At 38.3% G+C, this 24,670-nt stretch overlaps 1 protein-coding gene across 15 annotated transcripts in view; it reads right to left on the bottom strand.

Moving 5' to 3' along the window:
- Positions 1 to 7,496: 7,496 nt before the first annotated feature.
- The window catches only part of Syt1 (synaptotagmin 1), a 531,406-nt gene continuing 514,232 nt past the window's right edge, over positions 7,497 to 24,670 (bottom strand). For all 15 annotated transcript variants that reach the window (XM_087192509.1, XM_087192506.1, XM_004844995.4 and 12 more), the window contains 2 exons: positions 13,637 to 13,770; positions 7,497 to 10,579 (listed from right to left, as the gene is read on the bottom strand). In XM_087192509.1, coding sequence (XP_087048635.1) covers positions 10,373 to 10,579; positions 13,637 to 13,770 — 341 coding nt within the window. In that variant the 3' untranslated portion in view covers positions 7,497 to 10,372. The remainder of the gene's footprint in view (positions 10,580 to 13,636; positions 13,771 to 24,670) is intronic.

Genomic DNA, 24,670 nt, shown 5'->3' with positions numbered 1-24,670 from the left:
ATTTTTCTGACCATACCTGAAATTTGCAGTTTTTCACAATTCCCTGGTGTTCTAGAAACATAACACCCATGAATTTCAGGGGGCACTGTATATACATTTATGGGATACAGTGTGATGTTTTATGTATGGACATAATATGGAATGATTTAATTAAACTACCTAACATGTCCATCACCTTGCTTATTCATCATTTTTCATAGTGAGATATTTGAAATTTGCTTTCTTGGCTCTTTGAGATATTTTATACAGTAACATTGACTGTAAGTACCCTACTGTGCAATAGTTCTCAAGACTTATTCCTTTTGTCTATCTGAAAGTTTGTATGTGAAGGTGGTTTTGGAGGAGATTAACATTTAAGTCAGAGGACTTTGAGTAAAGCAAGTTACCTTCAGCAACGTGGGTGGGCCTCATTCAATCAGTGGAAGACATGAATAGAACAAAGACTGCCTTCCCCAGAGCAAGAAAGAATTCTATCAGCAGACAGCCTTGTAGTTGTAATTGGATTGTAACTCTTACCTGAGTCTGCATCATGTTCTGGACTCTCCAAGCCTCAACAATCATGTGAGCTATTCTTTAAAATCTGTTTTGTATCTATCTCCACCCCACCCCCCCACCATGTTACTTGTTTCTCTGAAGAGACCTGACTGATGCGGCTTGTATCTGAGAAAAGGAAACACACGCACATGTCTGCTACTCTTACTCCCATTTCCAGCATCTAGAGTTTTGTAGAACAGCAGTCAGTGTGAGGAAAGAAAGATGTGGAGTGGGAGGGGTAAATAGGGCTGGAGGAGAGGCACTGTACTATCCAGGGAGTGAGACAAGGAAAGTGCGAGGAGGCTGAGTGGAGCAGTCTGTGTTGGACAACTCTGGAAAGAGAACTGTCTGGATGGCTGAGGTCTGCAGTAATGGGAAAGCTGGTTTCCCATGGGCTGAAGATTTTAAGTTCTGCCAGGGGCAAAATAACAATATATCACAGCTTGAATGACTTAAAGAACAGAAATATATTTTCATCATAGTTCTGAAGGCTGGAAGTCCAAGATCAATGTGTTCTTGAAGTCTCTGTCCTTGGCTTACACATGTTTATTTTATTTTTAGCCTGTCCACAGAGTCATCCTTTTGTGACATCCCTTGGTGTCTCTTTGTGGCTGCAGAGTTCCTCTTCTCATAAGAACACCAGTCAGAATGATTAGGGGTCCTCTAATAGCCTCATTTTAATTAATCACCTCTTTAAAAGCCCTGTCTCCAAACACGGTCATACTTTGGAGCACTGGGGGTTAGGACTTCAATATATGGATTTGGGGGACATAATTCAATTCATAACAAGCTCCAAATAACTTAAGTGCCTCACAGACTCCCGACCAAAGAAGTAGCACTTCATTCAGAGTGTTGACACAATAGATGGGAATGATGTTCTTTTTCTAAAGAACTCTCAGCAAATAGGGAAATCTTTTTAGGGTGAAAGCTCAGGCCTGGCTGAGGCTGAAGTCATAGTGCATTGTGAAAATAAGGAGGCCAGAGAGGCCTAGTGCCTTCTCCCTTGACCATGTCCTCCATCTGCTGTCAGAGGCAAACACTGATCATCCTGGTAGAAGCTGAGGAAAGGTTGAGCTACTCAGCCTGTAAATTAGTGTCCTAAATCTGCCTCCTTTGTATCACAGGGGACTGAGTTCTGGCTGTGAAAAGCCCAGCCACATATATTTTAGGGAAAAGTGAGAGAATGAGGCAGCTATGACAGGAGATTAGGGACCTATCTTCCAATTCCTCTTATAAATCATCTAACAGTTTGTACATTAGCTAGAAGAAGCATTGCTCGTACACTCTTAAATGTGTTCATTTTCTTCTGAATTAAAAATGTGTTTTAATATGTTCAAGGCAGGTGGTGAGGTTTTCAGGCATTGCTGCTCTGAAGAGCATTTGCCTCAGGGTCAGTGGCACATGGAAGAGAATGAACTATTTCAGGGCTGTCATGCAGCAGTGATGAGTTAACCTGAGACACCAGTGTGACAGTGTAGGTGCAGTGCACCACGTGTCTTTCCACCCCCAAACCACCTCCAAAGTGCATCTCCACATGTTCCCTTCCTCCTCGTGTCACCCACCTACGCTGGATTTGGTACGAAAACTTGAGGAAGGGCCTTGGTGAAGGACTGGAAATGTGAGACCATATGGAAGTTCAGAGAATTGTGTAGCTAGAAAATGGGGCGGGGCTTCAGAGAGAGGGAAATGGGGATGAATTGAGAACACTTGAACTGGCCGTTAGCATTTGTGCTATAGATTTTAAATGCTAATCTGGAAGGAATAAGAAACAGAATATTTGAAAAAACACAGTAACATGACATGAAACTAGTCAGCAAACTATAGCAGCCTGTATTTGAATGGACTGTGAGCTACAATCATTTTTATTTTATGTTTTTGTGGCACTAGGATTAAACCCAGAGCCCTGTGCATGCTAGGAAAGTGCTCTACTACTGAGCTGCATCCTGAGCCCCTGCTTTTTGTTTTGTTTTTGGTACCAGGGATCGAACTCGGGACCTTGCACTTGCGAGGCAGGTAGCAGAACCACTGAGCTAAATCCCCGGCCTGCGAGCCCCCTTTTTAGGTTCTCACTAAGTTTCCAGGCTGGCTTCAGACTTGGAATGCTCCAACCTCACTCAGTCTCTTGAGCAGTTGGGATTATAGATGTGCTTCACCACTCCCAGCTACAAATGGCTTTTACGTGTTCTAAAGGATAGGAAAGAAAAGAAGAACAGAAGGATGGAGAAATAAGACAAGAAGATGTGACAGAGCATATTGCCTAGAAAGCAATATTTACTATCTGGCTTTTTACCAATAATATATGTCAAGTCCTAAGATAGATTTAGAAAGACAAATCACCACCATTCATTGAATGTTTACTTTGTACTAAGTTTTAGTGTCCATTATCTTTAATTCTCAAAATTCAGTGACTTGTCTAGGGCCCCACAGCTCAATGAATGAACCAGGATCTGGCCCCTGGGTGGCTAGCTCCAAGGCCCACACTCTCCCCACACAGTTAGAGCTGGAGTGGAGTGAGGCCGGGCACAGGGAGGCATCTGTGAGGTCTCTGTGACCCTGAAAGGCGGGTTAGAATGCAAGTCTCAGTGAGAGTTGATGGTGCAAATAGAGGGCGGGAAAGGAGGGACTGGAAGTTTGTGGTGTGTGATGTGAAACAGTCACCAGAAGAGTCGCATTCTGCCCTCATTATCTTCCTAAAGATTTTCTCCTGAGCTCCTCCTCAGGCTCTCTGCCAGTGCTTTTTCATGTCACCAATTTGTGATTTTTGAACAGAGCTGCCTCAAGTAGTAAAGAAGATGATGGGTTCAGAGCTGAGAGACTCATGTCAGCTCTGGACCTGCCCTGTGCCTAGGCATGTGTCCTTATACAGTAACATCACCATGCCTAAGCTGGGGAGCCTCTGCAAAACTGGGATGTGTGGTACCAATGGCAGTGTATTCCGGTAGAGCCTTCTAAGAAATTAAACTGGCAACTGACATTGCCTTTCCTCCCACAATCCTGAGTTTAGAAACTTATCCTAAAAACATAAGTAGAAAGGAGATCTCTATCTACCTATGTACCTACTTATCCACTGAATTATTTATTGTGGTATTATTTAAGAAATAAACTCCTAACAATTTAAACAACTGATAGGGAAATGGTTGGGTAAGTTTTCTACCTGAAGAAAAGTCAGGTGGCCATTAAAAATAAAAATTACAGACTATATAGCAACAAGAAAAAATATAGTAGCTGATTGATTTTCCTGAAAATAAATAGGAAGGCACATGAATGTTTCCAATAAGGACTGATGATAGTACAGCTGAAATCAGCACTATCCTTAACTAAACTGGTGGGTACTCTTACAGCTTGTTTTTTATACTGTCTTTAGTCCAAAGGAAGCATGACAGGCTACCACTGTGGCCTGAGATGAGTTTGTGGGGTCACTATTTCTCCTTTTAGGGCTGAAGCATACCAGGGCCCAAGGAATAGATATTTGGCTGTTTGGGGTTTTTGTCTGCCCAGCCTCTACTTTTCTGTTTTGGTAATATCAGTCTGATTTTTCTTTGAGAAACTATCCTTACCTCATCTCTGTCTCTTTGGATCTAGGAATGTGACCTAGATTTTGCCAAAGCAAATGCTATATCATCTGACCACAGTGATTATTTTAAAGATGTGTTATCCAGGCATGCAAGACAGGTATGGGAATTTTGCTGACATAATTGTGAAAGAAGGACTCTGCAGACATGCCAAACTGGAAGAATATAAATTTGGAGGTACTATGGGCCACTGGGTGTTGCCACATAGAGACATAGAAGCTTGATAATGAAATAAAAACTGAGGGTGCTGGAGTGTAGAGGGTGGAGATAGGGAAAAAGAGAGGGAGGATGGGTGACAAAGAGAGAAAATGATGACATTATTTGAGGCCCTTTGTCCAGCTTTTCCTCAATATAATCACGCAGTGACCTTCCTGGTTAGTTGACCCAATAATTTCTCTCTTCTTCCCACCCCACCTTGCTCTCTTTTTTCCTTAATCCAGTTTAAATTGAGTTTCCTGTCCTTGCAACCCAAACAGTCTTTCTTACAAAGGGTGTCCACAATTTGCTGCATTCCTGGTCCAGAGCAAGAGAGAAAATGACAGACACAAAGTGCACGGTGGAAAAGGCAGTGAGTCTCACCTGATTTGGTGGGAAATGCTTTGTAACCTTGCCTGTGCCCTGGCAAGGGCGATTACATTTTGCACAGGGTTAAGGCTTGGCTGGCAAGATAGTTACTGTCAAAGAAGAAAGATGAATGTGGGAACTTCGGGAATTTGCATTGGTTGGGGAGAGTGAAGAAATCAGGATGGATGAAATGTGGGTTTTAAAATGTAAATAACTTACAGCCAGCCTCAGAAATTAGGTGCAAATCATCAGCAGGTTGGCCTGGCATTTTTGTTACTGATCTCCTTTGATGGTTCTGTCTGCATAATTGTTGTTCTGTGTGCTTTGGAAAATTTCTTTGTACATTGAGTTCCAGGCTATTTCTCATTTTTATTTTGCTGCTTTTTTAACCTTTGTATTCCAAAGTCACTGTCTGACTGTTTAATAGTAAGGATTTGTGTGCCACTGAAGTCAGTTGCTAAACATCAAAGGGTCCTGTGCATATGAAATAAAGATGTGTTTCAGGGAGGGGGTAACTGCAATTATGGTTCAAATTTTCAAATCTGTAAGACTAAGCTCTCTGCATAAATAGGATAAGAATGTGATTTCTCTACATCTGTTCCATCAGGTGGAGGATGACGTATTTGGTTCAGACAGGAACATCTGAATCCTCCTGAATCCTGTGAGGAAAAAGCTAAAGTACTTAAAAATGAATGTAGCTTGTTAAAAGTTCCCTACTGTGTTCATCACTTGCTGTGGTTCTCAGCCCTAGTCCCCCTTTCTGTGGTCTGCTACAGGATATACTTGGGGTAGAATGTCAGCCTTTGAAGATTGTTTTGCCTAGAATCACTAGATAGGAGGCAGGAGAAGAAGGGAACCTCTTTCTGCTTCTGTCAGTTTCCTTCTAGCAATAGTGAGCAGCCACTGATCAGAGCCTTTTGGCTTTCCCACAGCCTACTGTGCGGAGTCTCTTTTGGCCCTGTACCAGTGTTTGATACCTCTGGTGGTCTTGGCATCACTGGGGCCTCCATGGCCCCTCCCCCAAGGTTCTAACCCATCCTCTATAGCCTGGGCTCTATTAACACTATGGTTTCTCCTCCCACCCTTAGCTGTGCTATCTACTAATGTCTGGATTGCCCCAAGGTCTCTGCTTACTTAGTGTTCCCTCTGTGGCCAATTTCCTATAATATATTCCTTTTTTGAAATACTTGAAGTGGTTGAGTTTTCCTGACTACCTAATAAATATCCTAAGTGTATGTGCCTTAGACCTAGGAGCCTTTTGGGAAAATAGCCATGAAAACAAAGATGGGTGTTTTTTTTGATAATTCATTATGAAATATTCTTCAAATATTTTGAACCTAATTTCAAGAGCTTTTTAAGAAACACGTTCCTCACCACTGACAACCAGTTGTATTTATAACACTGACAGGCTTTGTTGTTGTTATTGCTCCTAGTGTTTCTTATATTTTCTTTTTGAACATACATTTAGGACTTTTTGCTAATCACTTCCTTACAGCCAGTAGTAATTGAGTGGTCTAAGTAACTGGCTGTTTAAGGAGTTTTGGCTTCACTTCTATCCTAACTTAGCAGTGACTAATAGAGCTGATTGAAGGAAGTATGGTGCAGCCAGCCATCAAAGGCTTTATCCTGGGTCAACTTGTCAAACAAGAACTTTCGCAGAAATCTTTTCCACTCCCTGACTTGGGTAACTCCTATTAGTTCCTTTGGTACTTTGTTGTGTTATCATCTCTAGAAAACTCTTCTAGAGATTGCCCCCTCAAGACTGGTGTTGTGGGATGGGAACCCTAGGACACAGACTTTGGGATGGTGGTGAACAGGAAGGAGTTTAATGGGGAGTGCTCTTGGGCACCACACCTGCAAAGGAGCAAGGAGGGAGAAGTTGAACAGTTGCCAAGGCAGTCTCAACCACCCCATGGGGCCATGGTGCTGAGATAGTGTTTCAGAGGGATTTGAATTAGCTGTGGAATGTGGGCTACTCCTGGGAGAAAGGTGAACCTAGGTGAGACAACTTCCAGGGCAGTAGACCGTAGAGAGACACAGCTGTCGGCTGTTAGCAAGTAGCACTTTTTTTTTTTTTTTTTTTGTACCAGGGATTGGAACTCAGGCCCTTGCACTTGTGAGGCAGGCGGCAGCACCACTAAACTAAATCCCCAGCCTGCAAGTAGCACTTTTAATTGCTGCAAGATGAGTACTTCCATGCTTAAGGAAGGTCAGGGTGCCACACCACAGAGCATGGCCCCCTATGATTGGGCTAGTGAATGTTCTTAGGGGCCACAGCCCTTACTTTTAAGTACACATCATAGTGCAGCATGATGGTGTGTTTATGTATCAGTGTGAGACTGAGTTCTAGCATCCAGTACAAACATTGTGCACAGTAGGCATCTGATGAATACTGAATTTAGTGTAGGAAAGGTGTTTACTTCTAGCTGTTGCAGTATGCAAGGAATTTAATGTGTTACCTTTGCCTCTAAAAATGGAGATAAAGCAATCATGTTTTTTATTTCATTCTGGAGAAATTATATGGTTTAGATGCTGTAGTAATACTACTGGAGGACGCATTTTGGGAAAAATTTAAAGGTTCAAATTATGCCAAGTGAGTTGATTATAAATAGGAACAGAGAAGTATAGGTTGAGAACAATACTGTAAGGACCCCTGTCTGTGTTGTTTCCCTGCAGCCACTCTGTGGTCCCAGATATGATCCAGAGCTGGCATCCAGTGTAAGTATTTGTTTAGCCGCTGCTGCTTCCAGCTGTCCCCCAAAATCAGCAGGCCCCAGACCTTCCACGAGAGTCAGACAAGAAAAAGAGTGGAAAGGCAGCAACATCAACAGGAAATAAAACATTTTTATTGAATATCAGTGTAATATGTTGAGTCATTTTTAACAACAATCAGAAAACTACTGTGGAATTCACTACACAAAGTGAAACAAAATTTAAACCACCTCATCAAAAAATGAAGATAAAATACAGCTAAAGTAGTTGGCTCGCGGGCCACAAGCCATATGGCAGAAGAAAACACCCCAACATTTCTACAAGACACAGAGGAAACCCACACATAGAAACACTCAAGCAGGCAGTAAATATACACAAAGGCAACTAGGATCTTTCTAGGGCATCAGAGTCTAATACTTTACACAGCTTTGTCAGAAAGGTACATGTGGCTTATCTGAGGATGAAACTTGGTCATAAAGCAGGTTCGGTCAGCAGCTGGTAAAAGATGACATAGTACCCACTAATTCAATGGTGACAATCTCAAGTTGGCAGTGTTATAAGAGAATGTCTTAGTAGTACTATAATGCAAGAAATAATGTCTGCAGTTTGAACCTGCTCTTGAAAGTGTTGTTTCATTGTGAACAACTTAAAGCTGAAGAAGTGAAATTAAATGTCAGTTCCCAATGTTTAAGGAATTTTTAAAAGTCAACTCCCTCTCTTTGGTAGAGTTTGGTCTTTTAAATTAGAAAAATTCTCATCTGAATTTCTATTCAAACTGATGTTTAATCTCTAGTATGACTTGTACATTTTCTGTTACCTCTGTTTTTTAAAAAAGTTTGGACCATCATCAAAAAGAGATGTTACTCTCCCTTTGTCCTTTGTGTCTGCTCCATTTCTAAAGAGTTTGCTATGATGGGGCTGCAGAGAAAAAGGGCTTGCATCCTCTTTGATGAGGAAAGAATGACAGGTATTCTAGTTTTACTGGGAAATGGCCAACCCCATGTTTAAAGTTTACCATCAGCCCTTTTTGAATTCTCAAGATTTTTTTTAAAACATGGAGCGATGTCCTAAAGACTGAACATGAGGCCAATGCTTAGTTTTCCTCCACTATATTTTGCTATGTGTAAAGGTACATGACCATGTCAGAGCATCACTACTCTCTGTGGCCTAGAAGTTAAAATGGGTCACAGAAGCCAGTGGAGAAAAGACTAGAAGCAGTGTGATATAGTAAGCTGCCCTGCAAAGTGGTTGTCTACTGTAATGGGGAAAATATGGAATATTGCACAGTGCTTGACAAAATTCTGTGTGTTCCACCCCAGTCTATGTGTCTTTCTTGTTCTATGCATAGCTCATCAGTTCTGAATTGGTCCTTTGTAATGAGAACTGTTTGTGCTACACACACCTCGGGCAGTGCAGTAGAAGGGAATGGCAGTATTGTTACAATATCACTACGGAATAAACTGAGTGCTATCCACTGAGGAAACTACGTGTCTAAGCACACACGGCAGTCACAGTGTTACACAGAGCAGTCCTTTAAGACTTATGGAATGACTAGTAGCTTCATAATAGTGCCATTTACTACGTAATAACATTGAAAACATTTAAAAACTCCTCAATCAAGCGTCTAGTGTACATAAGAGGTTGCTTCAGTTTTCTAGAACTTGTTCTTGGTTTTGTTTCACCTTTGTTTAAAGGACAAATTAAAACTTATTTAAGTAAAAAGAGCATATAAAAAAGATCACTAGCTGTCTTTTTTGGCTTAATTGAAGTGCATTCAGAACTATGGCTAATTGATTCTATTTTTTTCTTCATCTTGTGACGGGATTACAATACTGTCTGTTTACCACAAAGTAATTTTGTGTAATAAGCACAGATTGCTGTGTTAAAAATATTCTGCATTCCTTCTATCTGGTTTTGTATAATAAAATATTTTGTTACAAAGTCTAATGTGCAAACCTTTTGGAATCATAGAGCTGTGAAATCTGGAGGAGAATTCACAGGATGCACATTTTATAGAAAGGTGATAATGGAGAGCTTTTTTTCTTTTTAAATCATCAGGCAATATTTCAGAAATGCTGATTTCTCCCCTCAACTTCTCCCCACCCCATCCCCAAACAAACAAATGTGAGCAACACAGACACACATACACACGCATACACGCATGCACATGTATGCACATATGAACACCATCGTGTTACTTTATATGTAATAATATGAATTCATTGACTCCTGTTCAGTTGCTTCCTCAAATGCAAGAGTGAAGCCATGATTTTAGCTTTGTAGGTATGCACAGACAGATACTGTTCTGGTTTGTGGCTATGCCTCCTTGACGTCAGCCTCAATGCTGCTCAGATCATGCTGCTCAGATCATGCTGTTTTGCCTGTGAAGGAATTCTACAAAATTGGATTTGCCCACCAAATATGTGGTGTAAGCGTATCTTGATACTCAAATGATTCAATAGAAAGCTTAGGTTTAAGTTGTCCTTTAAGATGTCTGTTTAACTGTGCTAGTGCCTTGCAAGTTAATATTTTTGCTGGAATGCAGTTGAGACTATATTCACCATATAATATATTATCAGCTCTCCTATATTTCAGTCAATTTACATAGTTTAAAATAGAACATCTTATTAAAAACATCTAGATATACACAGATTAGGAAACGCTTACAACATACAAATACACAAACTAGAAATAAATCTTTAGCATACTGGTATATACAGTGGTGAGATACAATAAATAATTTTGGTCATGCTCTATCTACACATCATATTGCTTAAAAGAAGAGTAGACTTGGAGGGCAGTGGTATGATAAAGGGCATAGGGGCTCTCTACACTTAAATTTGTGGGAATTAAAACAGGATTTGAAGTACCACTGAATTGTGTTAAGAATGCATGGCTGGAAAGATGAAAGGACCCATATTACTGAGGTATTTACAGATACTGGCTAAAGAGCACTATGTGGGCAAATGCAGAAAGGCTTCTTTTTTCCTTTACTTCTTGACGGCCAGCATGGCATCCACTTCCTCCTCTACCTGTAGGGTGTGCCACTGGGCGATGGGTCGCCTGGGGTTGGCCAGCATGTCTGACCAGTGTCGCAGCTCCGCGCCAGTGCTGTTGTAGCCCACAAAGACTTTGCCGATGGCATCATTCTTGCCAATCTTGTCATAGTCCAAAACAGTTACCACCACTTGCACTTTCTGAAAAAGAGCACATAATACACATGAAGCCGATAGCTCTACAGTCCTATTACTAAGCTTCCTTGAAATAAGGAATTTGAGATAAGAATGGACCCCCAACTACTAGGATGAGGCTGAAAATGACTTCAACATGAAAACTTTGGTCCAGTTTTTATTTTCCCACCGCATCATCATCATCACCATCATCACTGTCATTCATTCCCTTAATACTTAAATGTTAATTTTTATTATATATTCCAGATTATCCTAAAATTTTTATCCTATCTTTAAAAATGGACTAACACAGTTATTTCTCACAATGGATCCCAGTAATATTGCCTTTGTACAGGTAAGGATGCTAAGCTCAGAAAAGTTATATAACTTTTGCATAAGGTTGCATAAGGAATGAGTAAGTTGGCTTCCAGAACTTGTGCTATAAACCATTATGCCATGCTGTGTGGAGCAAATTGTGCTATCATCTAAATCCATTGTTTCATATGTCTTCTGCGAGAGCTCTGTTATTGGCACTTAGGCCATGCTTTATTGTTTGTTTGTTTTGGTTAAAATTTCCAAGTAACCGTGTGCTATCATCTGATTTGAATAGGCAACTGCTAGCATTTCACATAAAACTAATACAGAATTTCAGCTGATCATGTGGTTGTGAGTATAATATGTGCCAGTATAGTGAAAATCTTTAAAAAGTAGTAACTAAATAAAGATTTTTTTTCTTGAGCATATATTCTTTCAGTAAACATATATTAAGTAACTACTGTATATCTGGCATTGACATCAAATGGATATAACATTTTAGGCCATACAGGATGATTTCATCAATTGAGAGGGTTTACTTAATAACTAATTTTGGACTGACTGAACTGATGAAAACAAACCCATATCATTGTGGTATAGAATAAATACTTTTTAAAAGTACATTTCAGTTTGGTTCCTAGGTAATAAATTTACTTAATTAGAATATATGATGACTCCAATCTAAAAATTGAGTGTAAACATAAAGAAGTTTAAAGTAAATTGGAATGCATACCATTTTATGGCCAGAGTTAGGGAGAGCAGAAAACATAATTATGAAAACCAGGATCAGATCTGAGTTATACTCCTTCAGTGGACTTTTTACTCCAAGGACTGGTGTGCAGGCTTTGGAGTGATTCCATTGCTAAGAAAATCACCTACCCACCGACTGGTGTTTGGAAACAAGGACAAGATGGTATTTGATGCTTCAATTCTCAGAACTTGTCCCAAGCAAATTCATGAGGGGATGGCATGAGGGACATTACACATAAAGGTAACAGGAGTTTTCACAGTTTGGAGTAAGTTTTGCTTATTCCACTGAGAAATAAATTGATAGTGGCATTCAAGACAAAGTATCCTTGTAAAGACCTTGAATTAAGTCTTTGAGCTGCATGTGTAGTTTTTTTCTGTTACTTGTGTATAGATGATAACATTTTCATATGCTTTTGGGAATCAGATAATTTTATAATGTGAGGATAGGGAAACCTAAACCCTTGTTTTAGCAAGAGATAAACTCAATTATTTTCTCTAGGGAAAAAAAGAGTAGGAAAGTGTTAGTCTAGAAAACAAAAACCTATCAGAACAAAATGAGCAGAGAAAGACTGACACAGTTAAAGGAATTCTTATTATTTCATGGCTAATATACTCTACATTGAGCTCATATTTTCTCTGTCATCTCTAAGTTGCTGTCCCCAAAACCCAAAATTTGACTTCTGTTAATGTGCTGTACTTTCAATATATTCATATTTTCTATAATAGGTAGTCAAAAAGAACATTTCTTTTTAAAGGTATAGAATTGTAGCACAAAGAAAGTTTACAATATGAAATGAAAACTATTTGCTGACTTTTGTTATTCTGGAGTTTTAGAAGGTTCCATGTTACAATTTTTTTGTATATTTTTTATTTCTATTTAAAGTTATAGGCAAACATTTATATCACTGACAAGATAGACCCACAACAGTTATTTAACAAAATGTAAAAATAGTGGTGCTTTATGCATTTGACTCCTGATACCCATTAAAGAGTACCAAGAAATAACCCATAATTATCAGATGTGAACTTTGAATTCTTATAGTCTAACTAGGGATATGGAGTGAAAATTTAAGTATTATTTTAAGTATTATTTTAAATCCCTAAATCAAAAGATCACCTACTATCATTGTGGCTACAGGTAGCATTTTATTTTGAACATGTTAACCACAAGATCTTTTAATGGGATGCTTCCTATCATAATATTACTTTTTGTATTTTAATGTAAAAGGTTTAAATATTTATTTTGCTAAACCACTTTTCACTGCAGAAAGCCTTAAAAATAATAGAGAGATGGGGGAATAGCTCAGTGGCAGAGTGCTTGCTTAGCATGTGCAAGGCTCTGGGTTTATACCTAGATTGCCAAAAAGGAAAGAAAAAAATTAGAAATAGCTAAGATATATTTAATAAATAAAGTAAGAATACAAGCTCTTAAATTTCTGGTGGAGGAGTGAGTTCTGTATATCATAATATTATTTAACAAGTTTCTCTCTAAAAACACTCATCCATTCTAAGTCAGACATAAGAAGCTGAATTTAATTAAAAAAGAAATTAAGCCTAATTTTTCTATTGTTAGTCATTTTGATAAAGATTAAAGATGTTGCATAGTTAACATCAACTAAAAACATTTCTTCTCTTAGCTCTGTTTTTTGCTCTAAAGGTGTGATAAAGAGAATTAATTATGATAGTCTGTGAGTAAAGAGTGGAAGGTCATTTTCTCTTCACTTTTAAGCTTCAGAGTTGAAGCTTTTGAGTTAGGAAAGTTTTGTTTCTTTTCTTTTTTCTACCTTATTTCTGCTCAACAGAAGACCAGCTGTTTTTAGCTGATGAATCAGTGCATTCTGTGCTGTATATTTTATCATGTCCCACTTGATGTAGTTCAAGCATCAGATGTGCATGGGAATAAGAATGGCAGTTCTAATGAAGGCATGGGAACTGATAATTTACAAGCTCTGTGTGTATAATTTATGTGCTCTGAAGGAGTGAAATTGAATGGGAGGACAAAATTATGCCTGACATTACCTGGATTTGCTCGAAAGGTACTTCAAAGCTGAATGACTCATTGTAGTAGGGGTTAAGTGTGTTCTTTTTAATTGTTGTCTTTTTCTTCTTCAGCCTCTTGCCATTCTGCATCAGATGAATCTTCACATAAGGATCTGAAAAACAGAAACAAATAATTTTAAGAGATCAGAGACACATATTTTAGATCATAATTTAGCTTATAAAAGGACCAAGAATTTCCAAAAGGTAAATAATTACACAGAATAGATTTATTATTTTTCAAAAATTTCAAGCCTTTTTATTCATAGGAATTCTTAAGTAACCTGTGGGACGTGTTTTTGCCATGTTATGTGAATATTTACATTTGGATTTGAGAGAGAGGGCAGTGGTGTGATGGTAAACCAGATCTCTGAGGGAAAGCATGAAACATTTGCAGATTTCTGTGGTACAAATATGCTCACCATGGCCAATTTTAAGCCACAAACAGTGTAACAACTGGCTTGCAAATTCTCTGAAAACATAACCATTTGTTTTTGTGAGCTGGCTGAGTGCTTGGCTGCAGTGCACCACTGCATGGGAATAAAACTTGATGGAAAGAGGACAAAGGAGTCATTTCTTTTGTTCATTTATTCATTTACTCTATCAGTATTAATTGAGTGCCCGAGATGTGATGAGCACCTTTAGGCTCCAGAGATGCAGCAGCAAACACAACAGACTCTTTCAGTCTTCACCATGGCACTTCAGACTTGTGGGGGAATGAATAGGTTCAGAAAGAAATGAGACAACTATGAAAGTAGAACAAGGGTGCTCTGCAAGAAAGGAGCAGAGTAGAGATCTAATAGAGAACACCAGGGATGGTGTAGTGACTCGCCAGGTAGGAATGAAATTTTTTAATTGTTCAGGTGAGGCCTCAGTGGAAGTGACATTTAACCTTTGAAGAAGGAGAAGTTGTGGGGGCCAGGGGGACACCTGAATATTCCTAGGAAAGAGCTTCCTTCAGGGATTCAAGGAAAAGAGAACACACAGAGGTGATAAGAAAAGGGGGTTGGGATTCTCTGAGCATTTCCCCAAGCCGCCTTAGGTCAATGTAGAAAGTTGTGTCACTGGAGAGTGAGGAAATCCCACTCACAGCTCCATTACTACCGGATGAACCACATACTTTTAGATCACTAGGAACCAGTGCTCAGAATGGAAAGGAAAACTTCTCTACTGTTTTCTTAAACATTGTTGCATTTTATATGTAATTTATGTTCATTGTACAAAAACATCAAAAGTCTATGATAAAAAAATGTTAAATTGTCCAAATATCTATTGCTAAGCCTCCCAAATGTTCTCTCCTCTCTTCCATACCATGAGTTGAGAACATTTTAATCTAGTCTACTGCCCACATAATTTTAAAAGAGAAAACTATATTTTTAAAAGGGTTTTCTGTATTTCTCAGTCCTGAAGAACGGAAACTTTGTGGTATTCACTACTTGCATTTACTGATACAGTGTCTGACACATACCCAATTTTATTTTGGAGGGTGGTAATGACATGAGACCCAGGGCCTCACACATATGGACTCTACCACTGAGCTACACCTCTAGCTCCATATTCTTGGTCCAGCAATTTGAAGTCTTAAAGATTGCTTCTCTATTTTTTCATTTTTCATCTGCTCCCTGATTAGCTTTATTTTATAAGTGTTTTTTCGTTCTTTCACTGCACTGAAACCTTGTCCTGGACTCTAACTCCTTTGCTTAGCTCATTAATAACTTTTTCTGAGATCTAGAACTTGCTCCTTTCTCCTAACTATTGGCTGAGCCCTCTAAATGGAAATATACCCACCTAGGTATGATTCACACCTATGCTTTGACATACAGATTTTTAAAGGCAAAGACCACCTCTCCTGCAAAATAAGACTCTGGATAGTTAAATTTGTTCTGTTTTAGAGACTGCTGCAAAGCAAATCCTTGTCAGCTCACAGTTTCTTCATGCTCAAAAGTCCTGGTGATTGTATAGTAAGACACAATCATATGGAAATGATAAAATAAGCTGTTGTAAGTCTCACTAATGTTGATATTGCTTTTCTGAATAGAGCTCCTAGATACCATGGGTGGCATCTAAATATCCCTTAGGTTTGGAAACATGTAACTAGCACAGGGAAATATGCAAGCTACGCAGTTGGGCAATTATCCTCCAGCACTCCATGTCTCTGTGGCTTGTGGATTCCTTCTGTTCTCAAAGGCAAAGCGCTCATGGAAAGCTTCATCATCTAAACACTGACATCTTGTCCATCCCCATTTAGATAATCTCCATTACCACCAAAACAGATGTAAGACTTGGGATACTTCATCTTTTTTATTTGTTTAATTTATCTTAAAACAACAGTAGACTTAAAAAAAACTTGGTAGAAAAGGTCTTTTGTTCAGATGTCTAATTTCTAGTGATGTGTGACCAGCTTTTCTGAAAAATGAAAACCTAGGATCAGAAAGAGGATTCTTCATTTCCAAGAAAATGTGTATATGTTCATGGCCTCATTTTAGGTCATTTGAGCCCTATCATTTGGTTTTGTCATTGATGTGTCACTGCTATCCTTCACCCACCATTGTCAGGTTTTGCTCTTGTTTTAAATCAGGTTAGCTAGACTTTATCTCTCTTTTGTCATAATAGCTGTTCTAATTAGGAGTTTTTTTAAGGACACTGTAATGAGATCACTCTTAAACTTTTATATGTTGATAAGCCTTTTTAATATACCAAATTGAATTTTTGTTTTTAATTTCACAATTATGGTAGGCAGAATAATAGCTTTTGCAAAAATATCACATATTGATCCACAGAAGCTATATGTTATATGGCAAAAAGGAATTTGCAAATATGATTAGGGACTATAATAGCATCCTTGAGTATCCGGAAGGCCCTAATCTAGTCATGAGTCCTTAATAAGAGAGACTCTTTCCTGGCAATGGTCAGGAAGAGATGTGGCAATGTAAGATGGGTCAGAGACATGCTATGTTTCTGGCTTTGCAGGTGCTGGCCCACCCCTAGCAAGTGAAGAGAAGTCTTTTCATTTGTCAGAGAAGTAAGATAACCTCTGCTAGTGTCAGCTTAGTTTTGGAAAGAAGCATACTCTAAGCTACTGGTTCCTTAATGGTGAATTTAATCATGTATGAGATAAAAGACAATTTCTTCCATTGCTGCCTGTATGAGGTGGTCTTGAAGTGTGAGATGAGAAAATACCTCAATATCCTGTGCTGTTTTCTCCCACTCTTGAAGTTAATAGATCCGATTATTCATAGCTGAAAAGTTAAGCTTGAAGTTATAAAAGGAATCTTATTACTGAGGCTGTTGGATAGTGTGAATCAAAACTATGATTTATTGAGCCTTCTTTGCACATCCAGAGCCCTGCTACTGTTGACACACTGGGGCATGTTATATGTGAAGTATCTACTTTCTTTATGCTGCCAAAAATGAAAACATGGAGAAAATGAATCCTTTGACCTTGAGATTTGTTGTTGTCAGGGATGGGGTAGTTAATACTTATTGTTGGAATGAGGTAATATCTATATTCCCTCTCTTAATTTTTCCTGTTAACTCTTTCCTACTGTGAGAAAATTTTATAGTCTGGTTTCCCATTAGTTATAAAAATTCCTCCCTCCTTCCATCCTCTCCCCCACCCCCACTGTTTCCTTTCCAAAGTGAAGGACAGGGAATCATTGTGTTCAAGCTATAATGATATGAACTGCCAAATCATTTATTGTGCTTGGACACCAAGACAGTGAAGGCATGAAACACTGACCGCACCATGTAAGAGTGCAGCGGAGGATTCCAGGGTGGCCAGATGATGGTGTAGTCTCCCTAGCTATTTTCAAGAATTGAGATATAGAACTTGTTTGACAAGTTTTATGATTACCTGGTCAGCTCCAGCCTGTGAGCAAATCTGAAGATGAAGAAGCAATTCTGGAGCTATGGGAGCTTGACAGCCCCTCCTGAATAGACAACCTGTGGTTTGATGCCATTATTTTTGTTCATTGTGCCTACATTAATTAATGCATTAATTTTGAGTGAAAGATTTCGCACATATATCACTCACATTAATACATGAACTTGCTTTCTTAAGGGTTCCTTCCAATAACCAATTTCTAGTAGGTTGATCCAGCCCTAAAAGTGTAATGTCTAGCCCTAGGTAGAATGAACTATCTCCTCCTTTAGGTATTACACTCCATCCCACTTACCTCCACCTGATGTGCCTGAATACACTAAATCCACCACCCTCTTTTGGTAACAGTATACATCCCTATTTACCACCTGTGCTTCTCCTCTACTCCAGCACGATGTACAAAGACTTGGTTGATTTGAGGACTTTGCCTCTAGAGAGGTGGAAATAGAGAGATTTGGAGGGGAGATCAGAAGACACCCTGGAAACTCTTTCAGATATTCTTGATTTTGCCACAGCTGGCATCATCACAGTATTCTTCCTCCTCTTTTTTTCTCTTTGATATGAGCTGATACAACTTTATTTTCTTCTTTCCTTTTCTCTGCCTTAAGGCCCTCAAAGACGTGTTTTATTTTATGACTTTCTCATATTTGATATTATTTTAGCATGCTTAGTAGGTCTTTTCACTCCTTTTCTCAAATATTCTACATTTCCAAAATTATTGCTACCTCTGTGAAACAAAATTTCTGACCACAGAATCTGGTTCTGGAATGCATTATCTTTACCAATACTGGTGTCACTGGCACTGGTTTCAACATGTAGAGCTGAGTCCCTGAAAGAGCACACAAAGTAAACTTGGAGAAAAACTTTGGAGCTAAGCACAAAATTCAGTAAGTGGTTTTCCTTCAATAACAGGGACCTAATGGGTAAGTTTTCAGAAACGTACATGTAGCCCATGTGCTGTACTAAAAACCACAATTACATCAATTCTTCTATTATTCTCCAGACAGAAACCACTGAGCTTGTTCTCTTCCCTTCAAGCCTGACTTATGCTATGATTCCAGTTTTCTAGTCCAAAATGTCAAAAACTCTCAGGCCCCCTTTAGGTCTTTCTCTACCTCCCATAAATAGCTACCATGTCCTGCCAATTTACCTGCATGTGTTTTTCTGGTTAATTTTCTCTTTTTAACCTATTGCCACCTCTCAAGATCAGAAATCCAATCTCTCTTGCAATCATGTCCTCAATTTCAAAGCATTCTTCATATAATCATTAAATCTATATTTGATCACACCACCCTTTTCATTAAAAATCTTCAGTGGCAGTCACAGCTCCATCCTAACTTACTTGCTTTGTTTTCTTCATGGTAGAAACTCACTGTTCTACTCATGGTAGAAATGCACTGTTCTCACAAAGAATTTAAATGTTGTGTCTTTGAACTGGCTGTCCTTCAGCCTGAAATGCCCTTTCTTTCTACACCTTAGTCTTGGCTTAAAAGTCACCTCTTCCCTGAAGATTTTACTGATGAGTTTCTCAATCAGTATGTTTAGACAAATCTTCCTTTGCCCTGCAGCATTTTCTTTTGTACTGTCTTTTCTGATATTGGAGGGCTTTTGTGGTACTCTAATAACACAAAAACAATATTCCTATGGGAAAATGTGTTTTCAATTCAGAACTATGTGCTTGAAGATGCAATTTGGAAAGACCATTTACTTGTAAAGTGGGAACTTCCTCCATTGCAATTCTATACTCTACTCTAATGCCCTAGATCATTGTCACCCCCTTCTTCCCTTAAGCAGTTCTAATGTCAAATTATTCCAACTTCATAGAGATATAATTGCCAAACAGCTGGCTCTAAGCAATGATCCTTTTGTGTGAGATATAAAGGAGCCACTAAAGGCTTTTTGTATTTACAGTGAGAATCAGAAAGCTGCAGTTCAAAGCCAAATAATGCAAGATGCCTGCTGTTTTCATTTTGATAATTTTGCACAACAGTGCCTTCTTTCTTAACTATCACAGTGACCCTGGACCCTGGTGACCATGGTTCTTCCATTTCAGCCAAAGACTTTGCTCAATAAGAAATAGACACATTTCAACTTTTGTGTTTAATCCTTTCTGAACCCATACCCAGCTTCTGAGTAACTTCAGGTGGTATTCCTTTCATCCTTTTTTCTTTGGATAATGTTTACTGAATTTCAACTTATATTTTGGACAAAGAAAGCAATGTAGTTATATCAATTAGGACCCTGAATTTCAACTGACTGAAAACTCATTTCAAAATGGTATAAAGTAAAAATAACAATAGGACCCCTGAAATTTTATCTGGGAGCTAGTTGATTCAGTTAAAAATACTTCTCCTAGCTCCTCTCACTCAGTATGACTACCCATGGGCTCTTAGATGTGAGCAGAAGAAGGGTGTATGTAGACTCTATAGCATATCATTAAAGCACTGGGCAATGTCTGGGAATATTTTTGACTGTTGTAACTTGAAGGGAGGGGATGCTATGGAAATCTAGGGGATAGAGGTCAGGGATTCTGCTGAACATCCTATAATGTACAGGGTAGATCCCAGTAGAAAAGAATGGTGAGGCCCAAAATGTCTGTATGGACTCCAGAGTGCCTTTCCTTTTTCTTGTGACTGAATCATGGATGTGATAGTTTAGTAGTGAAGCAGTTTTACTTTGCAACATAAAGACAGTTTCTAGGGTGATAGCGGAATAACACAATAGGACGATTCAGGGTCCCTAGGTGACCTCATGTGTTCAAACTACCTACCGATCTTTACTACTCACCTATATATGGATATGAGGAAGATAAAGAACTTAAAAAATAAATTATGTCTTTTGAGTTCCTGTATTTTGGGGTCTCTGGTCTTACGTCTTTTCCTTATCTCATACAAATTCAATCATAACAACAAGATCCCTTGTTTGCCTATCTCTGCTCACTTTTCTATGAAGTCCTCCTCAAATCAAATTCCACACAATTGCTTTCCCAGCCTTTCTGGGCTTTCCTTTTATGTATTTCAGAATGCAAATAACAGCACCAGCTATAAGCCTCATGGGATCTCATAATACCATCCAAGGGGAAAAAGTCTATACCCAAAATTCCCAGGGAAAGTCCCAAGATTACTCTGAGTGGACCAACATAGATGAAATGGTTGCTCTATATTAATTTCTATGCCAAACAGAATGTAATGAGCTAGGCTGGCTTAGACCCAATTTATACAGCCATCCTCAAATCAGTGAGGAAAGCAAGGCACACCAACCTTTGGAGTTGGGGTTGTCTCAATTCATTTTGAAGCTAATGACTAAAAGTAGAAGAATAGGGAGGTTCTTCAATAGGAATCAGAAGTTTCTTACCCAAAGAAGGGGCAATGGAAGATGGTAGACAACTGATCAGTGTTTACAGAACTTCTCAATATATGGTCTGTGGGATCCTATTTCTGCCTAAACTTGGAAATGTCCATGAACTTATTTGCCAAGAAACATTTCCTTCCCACATTCTATCAAACCATCAAGTACATATGTAAAATTGTCAAATAATAGCAGAGACAGCACAGTTAAAACATGGGAGATTTAGAATTCAGAATTTCTTTGCCAAATGCAGTTTTTTCTTATGCACGTACTGTATAAGCCTCATTTCATTGGCAAATCAATCACTTACCAGTATACAAATAATTAAATAGTAATAGGGTTCACAAAGCAAACAATTTTCATTTCTATCTCTGGCACTTTCAACATATTTACTTAGGAGATCTTTATAAATAATTTATAAATACTTAGGACTACATTAAAGAGTATATGTGCCTTCATAGTTTAAAATGTCTGTATAGATTAAAATGCTCCCTGTAATGCTGTAGTACGCTTGCAACATTAAAAATATATTCTGGGAAAATTTTCTACGTGAGCACACAATTTAAAAATAAATTTACATTAGTTAAGAGCAGTGTTCACCAGAAGAAAACAACTTTACATAAGTGACTACCATAGAGAAAATCAACCCCGTTTTAATGAGACAGATCGTAAAATAGCAAAGGCTGATTTAGTTCATTAATGGTGGGAGAGTGCTTTGAAGGGACAAAAAAATAAATGCAAAATGCTATTATTATGGATTAAATGGAAAGCATTTTTCATGGTGGTGGTGGGGAAACCACTGAATTCCAAGCATCATTTCTAACACTGCCAAATGGTCTTTATGGAACTGGGAGCTGCTTGACCAAAAATGTGGGAATGCATATACAAACACTGCAGAATGAGGAGACTGCAAAGAAAGATTTCACAGACGGGGCAGGTTTATGAGCAAGTAAAGATAGCAGCAGTGTGTGGGTTTGAGTTCCACACTTAGTAGAGGAAGGAGTACATTCTGTTTGCATAATCTGAATATTTCCCTGTTCAGGTTTTAAGGAGAAATTCTTCTGTAATTCAAGTTTATTTCTCCTGTTCTTTGGAAAATCTTTCAGAAAGGACAAACACGTGAGCATAGGATAAGCAGTAATTATGTTTGATTCTTTCTGGATGACTACAAAGAGTTCGGTGGAATTACCAAGGATAAACTGTTTGTGTGAGCTGATTAACAACAACAACAACAAAAAAGCAGTCATATGATTCAGTAAAGCAAACAAAGTTGCAAAGAGCAAATTTGACTGATTTTTTTCCCCCCTTCTGGAGATTTGGGCTTGGCCTCTTATCTATGCCAGAGGAAAGGTCCCTAATAAGATATTTCTTTTAAAAAATTTTAAACATTTCTACTTGATGAAATAACACAAGTAACATTGCTATTTGTAACACTGTTAGGATTTTGGGGTACATATCATATGACAAATGGGTGCTGTTAGTCATATAAAGACAATTCAGCAGGAGTACAAAAACAAAACCAATATGAGAATAGAGGCCCTCTTACATGGCGTATGCCTAACTAGGGTTCATGTTCTTCAATTAAATTACCCCAGACTCACCCAGTTTGAGTCATTTTAGCCAGAATCCATTTTACTCTCATTAACTCCCTATTATGTGCAAGTACTTGCTTCAAAATATCTACATGTCTTATAAAGAAACATTCTGCTATCTAAGCATCGGGAAGTTTGTGAGTTAAAATAATCTTAGGATAATTGAGGGAGAGATTTGGAAGTACTCCAGGAGTAGGGAATCTCTTTCTATTTCCTGATTTTGAACTATTTCTAGAACTTGTCAAAGGTCTGGGTAAATCTTTCAGGACATGAGGTACTGCTTCTTGGTTTTCTTAGTTGGAAAAGTCTCAGTCCTTCCCTCTCAATTTAAAAATAAAAACATACTTATTTCTCAGGGATGTTGCCTGCTCTTTGCTCCTCGCTTCCTATCCTTACGTGGCATTGCTGAGCCTGTGCCTGAGAAGAGGATAAAACAATGAATCCTTTGTTTTTCTATTTGAAAAAAGAGACAATGTTTTTATAAAGATCCATCATATTTTTAATAACTATTATATGTCATGTTTGGTTTGAGATTTTGCAGTATGTCCTGTTCTAAAACAACAATGAGAAAAACAAACTTTGAACACTACGGTTTGTTTGCTACTACAAAAATTTTTTAAATTTGAATTCCAATTCTCCTTATCCTTGTCCTTCTAGAGAGATAGTTTGGTTCACTGATGACCATATATGGTTCGCTTTCATAAGGCTGCAAAACTCTGAAATCAGCTAGCACTCTGCATGTCAAGAAGATAAGTAGCTTTGCAGGAGAGATCAACTTCTACCTTGGTCATCTGGCTTCCTTACAATACTGGAAAAAGAAAATAAAAACAAACTATGGCTTCAGTATTAGACTGCATATAGGAAAATGACACAAAGTAATATAATTCTGTGATGATTGTATTGCTTCTTATGTAGCAAATTTGTTATTAAACTTACTCTCCACACATCAGTATTTCAGATCTTAGTACAAACTCCAATAATGTTATTATATACACTGATTTCTTTGGAATTGACATTATATAAGATGCTTCATCCTTGAGAAGTTTAGATCAGCCTCTATGTTTTTGTAGTCAGAAAGATACCCTAAGACAGTGCGTGTTTTCTTGCTGTAGGATGTGTAGCAAGAACTGTGGCAGAATTCAGAGCAGGAGACATTTTTCACTCAGTGGAAATGCTTCATTTGAACTTGAGGCTCTATATTTAGGAAACCCAAATAAACCTTATGAAGAGAAAACTAGCATTTTGCTAATTCTTGAAATCATCAGCTCTCATGTCTTCTACTTCTATCTCCACATATAAATGTATAATTTCACAAAATATAAGTAAAATGATATTTGGATAGTGTTTATGCTTATGCAGGGAGGCAAAAAGGTCACTAGATGGGTTGTCTTTCTTTGAACTTGATTTTTCCTATGGCCTTTTCCAGTGTTCCTTTGCATAATGGAAATTCCTGATTACTGTAATGTGATTTTTATAAACAGGAAATCCATGCTTCTTAAGATGATTTCAGTAAGATGGAATTTTGTGAGCTATGCAAAATTTTATAAACCATAGTATCAGACCTTCCTGTAATATTGGTCCAGATTAAAACTACAAAGGCAAGCTATACAGTCTGCCTAACTCTTAAAATGTTTTGTTAAAAACAGAAACTGTTAAGATATATATTTTTATTCTTATACTGTATTTGACAAATAATCATTTATAATGGCCAAGGAATGCAGCTTTCCATGTAAAATGCACAGATGCCTTGGGGTACTGCAATAGGACTTGGTAAAGGAATGGAGTTGCTCCTTGCCCTGGCCCCTTCTCTTCTCACAGAGTGAGCTCCAATGTGCACTAGAAAAGTTTCACATACATGTGGGGACACCCACCCTGCACATCCAAGCTCCCTTCTCCATCTCCACTACTTCTTCTCCACCCAGAGACATGGGGTGCACAATTCCTGGGGGCTTCATGCTTTCTCTTCATGACTCTATATCTCTTTAATAAAGTTCACTTCTAATATCATTTCCTCAAGGAAATTCTTTTGATTCCTTATCCTAAAGCAGCTTTTCCTTTTATAATCCTTGTGAAACTTCACTTCATCCTCACATTTGTGACTTATGAATGTCTATTTTTCCTCATAGGCTCTAAGCCTTATGAGGATAGGTACCATTTCTGTTTTTCTTTTCTTTCTTTTTTTTTTTTGGTACCGGG

This window comes from Heterocephalus glaber, unplaced genomic scaffold (genome assembly GCF_053883595.1).
Source record: "Heterocephalus glaber isolate CG9 unplaced genomic scaffold, H.glaber_assembly_v1.0 deba00001571, whole genome shotgun sequence".
Taxonomy (NCBI): domain Eukaryota; kingdom Metazoa; phylum Chordata; class Mammalia; order Rodentia; family Bathyergidae; genus Heterocephalus; species Heterocephalus glaber.
The sequence above is the reverse complement of the archived record's forward strand: the minus strand, read 5'-3'. Positions and strand labels throughout refer to the sequence as shown.